This window comes from Biomphalaria glabrata, chromosome 1 (genome assembly GCF_947242115.1).
Source record: "Biomphalaria glabrata chromosome 1, xgBioGlab47.1, whole genome shotgun sequence".
Lineage (NCBI taxonomy): Eukaryota > Metazoa > Mollusca > Gastropoda > Planorbidae > Biomphalaria > Biomphalaria glabrata.
Genome location: NC_074711.1, coordinates 46372643 through 46383564, shown reverse-complemented (window position 1 = coordinate 46383564; position 10922 = coordinate 46372643). Strand labels below are relative to the sequence as shown.

Genomic DNA, 10922 nt, shown 5'->3' with positions numbered 1-10922 from the left:
TGATAGCTACGACATCGTTTTCCTTAGTGAGACATGGTTTAAAGAAGTTGGTGATGAGCCAAGAACCACTGAGCTAACGTCACCAGGCTTTCTTTTAAAGAGTCTACCTCGAAAAACAGGCAGCGGAGGGGGTCTAGCAATACTGTACAGAGACAGCCTAGCCAAGTATGTAACAATAAGACCTGAAAGCTCAACGTACACCACCTTTGAGATGTGCGAGTTTCGCCTTTCCCACCACAGTAGAACACTGACTTTTATTTTCCTGTACCGCCCACCACCAAGCAAGAGAAATAAATTGACAACAAAAGTTTTCATCGAAGAATTTCAAGACCTCCTTGACAGTCACATATCAACAAAAGATCTATTTGTCATAGGCGATGTGAACTTGCATTTTGACAGTGAAAATGAGACATACGCGATGTCGCTGAAAAATGCGCTAAAGGATCGCAACTTAGACCAACTGATAAATGTTCCGACACACGTCAAAGGCCATACTCTTGACTGGATTGTTACAAATGCAAGTGAGCTTGTAGCCAAACTCAATGTCTCAGACCGCGGCTTGTCAGATCATTTTCTCGTAAACTTTGAAATGCGCCTATCAAAAGCAAAAAGGCCAAAGAAAAACGTGACTTCCCGTAAACTTAAAGCCATAGATATTGCCTCCTTTAAAATGGACGTGACCTCTTTGCTGTTGCAACAGAGCAACACAGACGTTCTCAGCAATTACAATTCTTGCTTGAAAAAGTTGCTGGACAGCCATGCACCTCTTGTCACTCGTACAGTCTCAGTTAGGCCATCTGCACCCTGGTTGACGGAAGACATAAAGACTGCCAAACTTATTCGCCGACGTGCCGAACGTACATTTCAAAAGACAGGTCTGACGATACATCGACAAATATACATACGAGAAAAAAACAAGGTTAACCGTATGATTAGAGACGCAAAAGCTAGTCATATTCGACAAAAAATCAAAAATTCTGATTCTTCAAAGGAGCTATTCAGGATCACCGCTGAAATGTTAGGGGGAGCAAATAACGAACGTTTGCCGTCATCTATCCCATTATCTGAACTTCCTGATTCCTTCAATAGATTCTTCATTGGGAAGATTGAGCAGATTAGAAATGACATGCCATCCCTCTCATCACAGCTTGGCCACTCTCCAATTTTTCAAAATACTCCTTTTTGCGAGTTTCAGCGTGTATCTGAAGATTATGTCAAAAGTACTATTTTGAAGATGCCAAATAAGTCATGTGACCTTGATCCCATTCCAACCTCCTTGCTCCTTGAATGTTTGGATGAGCTTGTACCTACAATTACCAACATTGTGAACTCTTCACTGACTTCAGGCATTGTACCACAGCAATTTAAGCATGCACTTGTCAGGCCCTTATTAAAGAAATCCAGTCTTGACCCGGAATGTCTAAAAAACTATCGCCCGGTTTCAAATCTTCCCTTCCTGTCAAAGCTTCTGGAGCGCATCGTGTTAGTGCAAATTCTTTCTCATCTTGAACAGTACTGTCTCTTGGAAGAATTTCAATCTGCATATAGGAAGTGCCGTAGCACAGAGACAGCAGTGGTCAGGGTACTAAACGACTTACTTCACAATTCCGACAAAGGCCACATATCAATTCTTTCTATGCTGGACTTGTCCGCAGCCTTTGATACGCTAGACCATGAAATTATGATGGCCAGATTCTCTGCAAATTTTGGTTTAGCAGGAGTCGTCCTAAAGTGGCTTGGATCCTACCTGACGGAACGCACCCAAAGTGTCGTTGTTAGCGGGACGGAATCAACAAGCTTACTTTTGAAGTACGGAGTACCCCAAGGATCAGTTCTAGGCCCAGTACTGTTCACTATGTACACATATCCACTCAGCGGTGTCATACGGCCAACCGGCATCTTATACCATTTCTTTGCCGATGACTCACAGTTATACGATTCATCAGTACCCTCAGAGGTGTCGCATCTGGCAGAGAAAATCAGTAGTACCGTTGCAAGGGTGAGCGATTGGATGGTTGAAAATAAACTCAAGATGAACGAAGACAAGACAGAAATAATTAAGATTGGCACTAGGAACAATGTCTCAAAAGTTGAAAGCACAGATTCTCTCTTTATCACGAACTGCCATGTGCCTTTTGTCCATGTAGTGCGGAATCTTGGAGTTTTCTTCGACTCAACACTATCTTTCGACCCACACATAAATCAGCTCTGCAAAGGTCTTTATCTGCAGCTGCGCAGATTAGGCCAGATCCGACCATATTTAACAACGGAGTCAACAAAAACGCTAGCTGTGGCATTCATACTCTCCCGCCTTGACTACTGCAACGCCGTGCTAGCAGGTATACCTGATGACAAAATAGCCAAGCTGCAACGTATACAGAACAACGCCGCTCGAATAGTCCTTAAAAAAACTAGACAAGATTCTGCTACTACGCTCTTGCGCACGCTCCATTGGCTTCCCGTGAAAGCGAGAATCGATTACAAGGTCGCCACACTTTGTCATCAGTGTATATATAACAATGAGATGCCCTTGTACCTTAGCGAACTGATTACTCCATATGTCCCCCAGAGAACCCTGCGCTCAATGGACTCAACGCTTTTAGTAGTGCCACGTTTCTCCCTCAAAAGCTACGGTCTGCGTGCTTTTTCAGTTCACGGACCAAAGGTTTGGAACTCACTCCCCATTGATCTCAGACAGACAACATGCTATACCACTTTTAAGAAGAACATTAAGACCTACTTGTTTAAAACTTTTTTAGATTAACTGTTATTCTAGCAATTGTGTTTATGTTTGTAATGTTGTTACAGCGCCTTGAGCCTACATTTTGTTTGTTAACAGCGCTTTATAAATAAAATTATTATTATTATTATTATTATTAAACATCTATTCACGTAGGTCTTTTGTTTTAAACATCTATTCACGTAGGTCTTTTGTTTTAAACATCTATTCACGTAGGTCTTTTGTTTTAAACATCTATTCACGTAGGTCTTTTGTTTTAAACATCTATTCACGTAGGTCTTTTGTTTTAAACATCTATTCACGTAGGTCTTTTGTTTTAAACATCTATTCACGTAGGTCTTTTGTTTTAAACATCTATTCACGTAGGTCTTTTGTTTTAAACATCTATTCACGTAGGTCTTTTGTTTTAAACATCTATTCACGTAGGTCTTTTGTTTTAAACATCTATTCACGTAGGTCTTTTGTTTTAAACATCTATTCACGTAGGTCTTTTGTTTTAAACATCTATTCACGTAGGTCTTTTGGTATTAAACATCTATTCACGTAGGTCTTTTGTTTTAAACATTTATTCACGTAGGTCTTTTGTTTTAAACATCTATTCACGTAGGTCTTTTGTTTTAAACATCTATTCACGTAGGTCTTTTGTTTTAAACATCTATTCACGTAGGTCTTTTGTTTTAAACATCTATTCACGTAGGTCTTTTGTTTTAAACATCTATTCACGTAGGTCTTTTGTTTTAAACATCTATTCACGTAGGTCTTTTGTTTTAAAGATCTATTCAGGTTGACCAATTGTTATAAAACATTTATTCAAGTAGGTCTACTCGTGTCTGCCCAGCACTCCCCAGTCTTATGTCAACTGTTGTATTTGAAGCTGTCAGACTCAAAGCTAGCTATTTATTTCTATACAAATACGTATAGACTTATAGACAAATACGTATAGACTTAGAGACAAATACGTTTAGACTTATAGACAAATACGTATAGACTTAGAGACAAATACGTATAGACTTATAGACAAATACGTATAGACTTATAGACAAATACGTATAGACTTAGAGACAAATATGTATAGACTTATAGACAAATACGTATAGACTTAGAGACAAATGCGTATAGACTTAGAGACAAATATGTATAGACTTAGAGACAAATATGTATAGACTTATAGACAAATACGTATAGACTTAGAGACAAATATGTATAGACTTAGAGACAAATACGTATAGACTTATAGACAAATACGTATAGACTTATAGACAAATACGTATAGACTTAGAGACAAATACGTATAGACTTAGAGACAAATACGTATAGACTTAAAATACGTTCCTCCATTACTAGCTGCTGTCGTACGTCACAACAGAAACTCATTTTGTTCTTGGCTGTACATTTTGTCTAAACATTGCCTGTGACAAATTCACTATTGATATTGTCATGTGTCTATAGGTAGCCATTATCCCTGAAACACCAGTTCAGCATTAACTTTTGATGGCAACAATGAAGGCTGGAATGTCTGCGACAGCTTGTTCTAATAGCTGCTACATTGGGAACAGTCTCTAGTGATCAATACACTTCCTAGTCTCACGGTCTATCATTCTCTGACCAGCTGACGGCATCTAAACAAGCGCTACTCTGTGTTCTCGTTTTTTTTTCTAGGTCATGACTCACATCACAGCCATCGATTCAATCACTAAATACATGAGCACATAGCCCCCCCCCTTTTTTTTTTTTTTGCTCGTACCGTGAATACCTACGTCAGTCTGTGTTGTGTTGTGTTTTTCTTTGATGTACCAGTTTAATAAAATATACTCGTAAAAGTGTATCGAATAGAAAATACTTTGTTAGTACCAATTGATTAGCTGCTAACATCTCTCTGGTCTGGTTGTACGGCTGACTGCAGCTAGATCAGAAGTGAAGATCACATTATGAAAAGAAGATAAAAAAAATGGAGCCAAAGTAAGAGATAATAGCCACTAGTATTCTCTAACAAGCGTGACCTAAAACCTTTCCTCCACCGCGGTTCATCTGAGGCCAGCTTTTATCGACGTTAGCCTCGGTGAGTGAGATACAACATTCAGTTGAGGCGAAGCAAGCTCGCGGGGTGAATACTGCGTGGGAAAGGGGGAGAGCGGCGTATAGGGGGGAAAAATGCTCGCACCGAGGTGTCCAGCTTTCATCTAGCTTGTTAGGGTTCGTTGTGTGTAACACGTTCTGTGCTGACTGTGTTTATATACCAGAAAGTGGACTCGCGATGTGGAGTATCGTGTGGTACGGATTGTATTTCTAGAGGATTTACTTACCTGTGTTCTGTATGAATTCTCCGAAGTGTTCTTTGGTAAACAATGAAATATTAAGTCATGCAATATGGTGTAGGAGGCAGGCCATGGGGGAAAGGGGTGAGTGTGCTGTTTCTTGTGGTCATTTTCAGCACCCAGGTGTACACCACATTTACCTGTCCTAAAGATTGTTTCTGTGCACCCCACAGTAAAAATGTTCAGTGTGCGAATAAAAATTTTGTTCAGATCCCGGAGGAGATTCCCGTGGAAACTCTGGAGCTGAATTTAAATGAGAACAAATTTAAAAGCCCTTCACTGATACGACGTAACTTCACTCAGTTGTACAAGCTACAGAACCTGTATTTAAGTGACTGTGGTATAGAGACTATAGATGTGGATACATTTGCAGACTTGAACCAGCTAACATGGCTGGACATTAGTAAAAATAAAATTCGCTTTCTAGCCGACCATACTTTTCGAGGTCTGAATCTGAAACATCTGTTTATCAACGATAACCCAGACATCCAGTTATCTCTAGGGGCTTTCGCTGGCATGACAACACAAGGACTGTACATGCATAACTGTGGACTGAAACGACTTTTTGTTGACTTAATGACACCTTTAAACTCATCTTTAAAAACGTTGTGGCTGCATGAAAATCAGTTCGAAGCATTGAGCGAGAAATGGCTTTACTTCTTTAGAAGACTCGCCCACATTCGACTTGGAAAAAATGCTTTTCACTGTAATTGTCAAATCAAGTGGCTGTATACATTTTACAAAAACTCTAAAAATTCCATATTTGCTGGCGCCGAGCAGCCTGAATGCGGGAGTCCACGTTTAGTACAAGGAAAATACTTCGATGAAATAACAGAAGAAGACTTTCGCTGTGAGCTGCCAACATTTCAAAACGTCGATGCCATCTTTGACACTAAAATGGGAAAATTAACATGCCAGGCTTCTGGAGACCCAGCCCCCACATTATATTGGATACGGCCAGACGGCACCACTGAGACCTATTATCCACAGGTCGACAGTAAAGAAAACAGCGGGGTGATGTTTATGACCGATGTCAAACTGGAGAATAAGGATCTGTACAAGTGCGTGGCCAGTAACCCAGCAGGGAACGTCACATTCTCGCTCAACGTCGTCTGGCCAGACCTCCGGCTAGCACTCACTCCTAAACCTGGCAAGCTGGCTACCACAAATATCATTCGAGATGACAGCACCAGCGCTCCGGTCAAAAAGACTTACAAGAACTACGCAGGCGATGATGCGCACGCTTACGACTGGGCTAATCTTAACTCTGAAAGCAGCAAATTAAAACTTCAGGAGAAACCTGGACCTGTTGTGAATAAGAAGGATAAGGACCACTCTTTTGGTATAGTGGATATTATTGGTGCTGTAATAGGCACTTTTCTATTAACTCTACTTGTGAGCCTAACAGCCTTCCATCTGTACTATAAACAGCGTGAGAGGCGGGAGGAGCACTACTCAGTGCCTGATGAGCTCAAGTGTACAGCACATACTGTGTACATCATGAATGAACCCGAGGAAAATAGAATCAAAATGATCAACCCTCTTAATACATCAGATATACACTCTTAATATACTCATAACACATCAGATATACACTCTTAATAGACTCATAACACATCAGATATACACTCTTAATAGACTCATAACACATCAGAGATACACTGTCATTATACTAATGTAACATGAATAATACATCTTAATACAACCAGAACACATCACATACATGTAAATACATGCATAACACATCAATTATATACATCTCAATACACTCATAACACATCAGATCTGCAATGTTATTATACTAAAGTAACATCAATAATACATCTTAATACAATCACAACAATCATTTATACATTAAAATACACGCATAGCATACATCTCAATACACTCAACACATCAGCTATTCATCTCAATAAGATCATAACACATCATATATACACTCTCAATACACTCATAACATATCAGTTATACATCTTAATATACATCATTTATATTATCTGAATACACTAATAACATTTGTTATATATCACAACACATTTCTGACACATCAGCTATACATCTCAATACGATCATGACACATCATATATACACTCTCAATACACTCGTAACATCATTTATATTATCACAATACACTCAAAGCATCTGTTTTTATATATCACAATACCCTCATAACAAATCAGTTATTCACTTTAATACCTTGCTATCTTTGACTACACACTCGTTATACTTTCATCCACTACTTTTTAGTCTACCGTTGACTGTATATAAACATTGATTTGATTTGGAAAACATAAAGTCATGATGTGATGTGTGGCTAGAATTACGTACAAGTCAAGATGTGCTGTGTGGCTAGAATTACGTACAAGTCAAGATGTGCTGTGTGGCTAGAATTACGTACAAGTCAAGATGTGCTGTGTGGCTAGAATTACGTATAAGTCAAGATGTGCTGTGTGACTAGAATTACGTATAAGTCAAGATGTGCTGTGTGGCTAGAATTACGTACAAGTCAAGATGTGCTGTGTGGCTAGAATTACGTATAAGTCAAGATGTGTTGTGTGGCTAAAATTCTCTATTTACTTTGACATCTTGGTCTTTAAAATGGCCTTAACAATTCACATTTTTGTTTGGTGCACATCTCAGTGTGTGATTGCCAAATACTTTCCAATACAGACCTTCTCCATGCATTTAGTTGAGATATTCAGAAAGTGATTTCATCATAGTTTCTCTAAAAAGCTTGATTTATTTAACACGGACCCAGTTTCACTGCTACATTTAGTAAACAGCAGCTAATTCTTGGAACAACACTGACCCCCCCCCCTCACCTTGCAACTGATGGACGTCCCTAGTTGAGTCATTCTGACACAGACATTTGTGATGAAAATGTTTATAAATATTTACAATTTTGAACAAACAAATATTACATCTATTATTGATTCTATATATTTCTATACCTGTATATTTCATGACAGTTCTCTATCTGATGTTTGTATTGTATCACTCAATGTCTATGGGAATATTTTGTTTGTTTCTTCATTGTATTCTCCAGTACTGTTTGACTCAGTTTGTGATATTCTTGAATTAAGTGACTTGAATTGGACCAAAAATTCTATGGGTGCTACTTTATTATGGCTTTTGAGTTCAACACATGACATTAGCTCATTTCAGTTTTATTCTTAACATTAATGAACAGGGTAGTTTGTGTAATTAGGTTGGTGTTTTTTTTCTCTTTAATTTGAAATCCTAACTTACGTACATAGACAGTAACTTTCTTTCTTTTTTCATGTGAACAGTTTTATCTTCACTTCTGCTCAGAATCGGTTTGTCTAAACTCCACTTGGGAGTTCTAAAGCAGCTCTTAGCGGTCTGGTATTATCTGAAGGAGTTCGTTTCAACCACTTCTCTACATGGCTTACTGTTCCACTGACCTAACCTGACCCCAGCTTGAACTGACCTGATGACAAAATCCTAGCACTGCGTAACATTCTAACACTTGGTTTGCGTTGGGTGGGGGGAAGTGATTGACCGAACAAAACTCTTCATAGTTGTCAACAATTGACAATCAAGTTGATGGATGTAAGATTTAGACGCACACATTTCGACGCTCACAGATTTAATACAAAGAATATACTGAGTTATTAAAAGTTGTCGACAGAACACAAAGAATAGACTAGATCTTGTGTTGCCAATTTGTCTTCACAAAACATACTAGGTATAAATGGGTATAAATGTTGTTGGTTTTTGTGTGTGTGTCCAGATACTAAATAAATCTAATAAAAATATATTGTCAAGTGTTTCAGGTCTATTGAAACCATTTTAGCAGCTAGAAAAACTAGTAATGAGTCGATTTTTTTGAGAGTAGTCATAAGATAACTCCTAGTGAAGTGGAAGTGACCTAGTTATTGCCATTCACGCCTGCTCTTTGAAAAGGAAATAAGTCGACACAAGCCACTAAGGCGAGGTATACTTGAGCTGAGGGGACTCCCTATAGATTTGTATGTGTCTGTGTGGAGACATTGATTTGAATTCACTACTAGCTAGGATCTCCTGTCCTCTCTCTTCTAAAAGTGTTTTTATTCTGTGCTGAACTATTTGACGTGTATGGATCTTTTGTATTCACTGAGTGCTGAGAGGAGGTGTGCTTGAAATAAGGAGGGTGGAAGGGAGGAAACTTTGCTTAGAAGATAGAGTAGTGTTTCCTGGGTTAACATTGATATGACTATAATTAGCACAGGGTTCAGCATGTGGTTTATAAAAGTGGTCAAAGGGGTTTTGATTATTGATTTGGTAATTGTATAGTTTGTACTACCTTTGCAACAACAGAACCAATAGATCTCGATGTGTGAATGAAAGACTTGTATGTGCTGCATTCAAAGTTTAAAAAAAAAATCTGCTTTGAAATGGCGATTACATTTTGTCTTCTGTACTAACCAGTTGAGCCATAGTCAATCAACTCTATTTATTTTTCCAGAGGAATATTTGGAACTGTTTAATTTTGTATCCCACCAATGGATCGGTGTGTGAGGGGAGTGATGTGGGAGGGAATGACGTGGGAACTGGAGCCAGGCTGATTCTTGCCATTTAGGAAACATTAGCTATTGATTGGGGCATTCATTAGTTGTTTGTTTGTTTGTTTAGAATGTCGATATTTTCGTTCATGTTTTGTAACGAAGGTATTGCATCTAGTTATCTAAATGTTTCCCACAGTCTAAACTCACATTCAGTTGTTTTTTTAAATACTTTCTTAAGTGCCTCTGGTGTGTCCCAGACTTCACACCATTATTGGTTAGACAATGTCACGTGGTTTCTTACGAAACTCAAATGATTTATTTCGACATCATTTAGACTTGATTTCAAAAACAAAATGTCATCAAGATTCCATTTTAGAATTGAAAATTGACCGTTAGATTTATAATTTTTTTGTTCTTTGTTTCCTTTGTCTTTTTCCCACGTGTGTGTGTGTTCAACTAGTTGCATATGTTATTTGTACACGCTACGCGCCTATTTTCTTGTTTGGTCTGTATGTGGACACGAGTGTAGACTGGATTTTTTTTTGTTAGTTTTTTTTTTTGTTCTGTTTTTGTTCTGTGTCACTTTGTTTATATGTCTTCAAATTTGAAAAGTTGGCATGAACCATAGTCCAGGGGCTGAAAAACCGTGAGTGTATTTAGGAATGATGTTCTGTTCTTTGTGCGTCAGTTGAGAAAGATGTTTATAACCAGGAAAGATATGCGTATTTATCTTTCTTCATTGGCAGAGTTCTTGTCTCGACACTCTGGACAGCAGACGACGGCTAGTTGGTGGTCTGTGATGGAGCTATCAGTTTCCCCTGGATACTCTGGTCAGTATATCTGGACATATCTCTCCTCGTGTACCTGATATTAAGGATGTGGCCGGGGGCTATAAAAGTTATTTTGCTGAGCATGTGGCAGAAAAAAAGATAGTGACCGTTGTAGCGCATTCTTGGATTCAGTTGTGACTATGTTCATTCTTTGTTTTTTTTTCTACGCAAATGAAGTAATAACAAGGATACTCTCTTAAGTTCGATAATATTAATCTCTCTCTCTCTTTCTCTCTCTCTCTCTCTCTCGCATTAAGAATACCAGACAACATTTCCCCCCCCCCCACCCTTGACTTCTCCACATCAAGCTAGTGTAATGACGTTTACATCCGCCCGTCACCTTGCCTTTGTGTTACTCTCGAGCAAACTGTGACGTATTTCTAACTTTGTCCTAGCTAGTGAGTGAATTTCTTTGACAGGTTTTTATACCTCCCTCGTCTTGGAAGATTTGTTGAATTTGGACTAGTCTGACATAGTGTATCTTTGTTTCTCTTTGTAAAATTTGGACTTGTCTGACATAGTGTATCTT

The 10922-nt window shown here is 38.6% G+C and overlaps 1 protein-coding gene across 1 annotated transcript; it reads left to right on the top strand.

Annotated features, from left to right (window-relative positions):
- The first annotated feature begins 4874 nt into the window (after window positions 1–4874).
- LOC106062202 (leucine-rich repeat and fibronectin type-III domain-containing protein 5-like) lies at window positions 4875–9899 on the top strand. Its single transcript, XM_013220469.2, has one exon. It carries the CDS (start codon window positions 5101–5103, stop codon window positions 6622–6624), a length of 1524 nt encoding a protein of 507 aa, XP_013075923.1. The 5' UTR covers window positions 4875–5100; the 3' UTR covers window positions 6625–9899.
- The last annotated feature ends 1023 nt before the right edge of the window (window positions 9900–10922 follow it).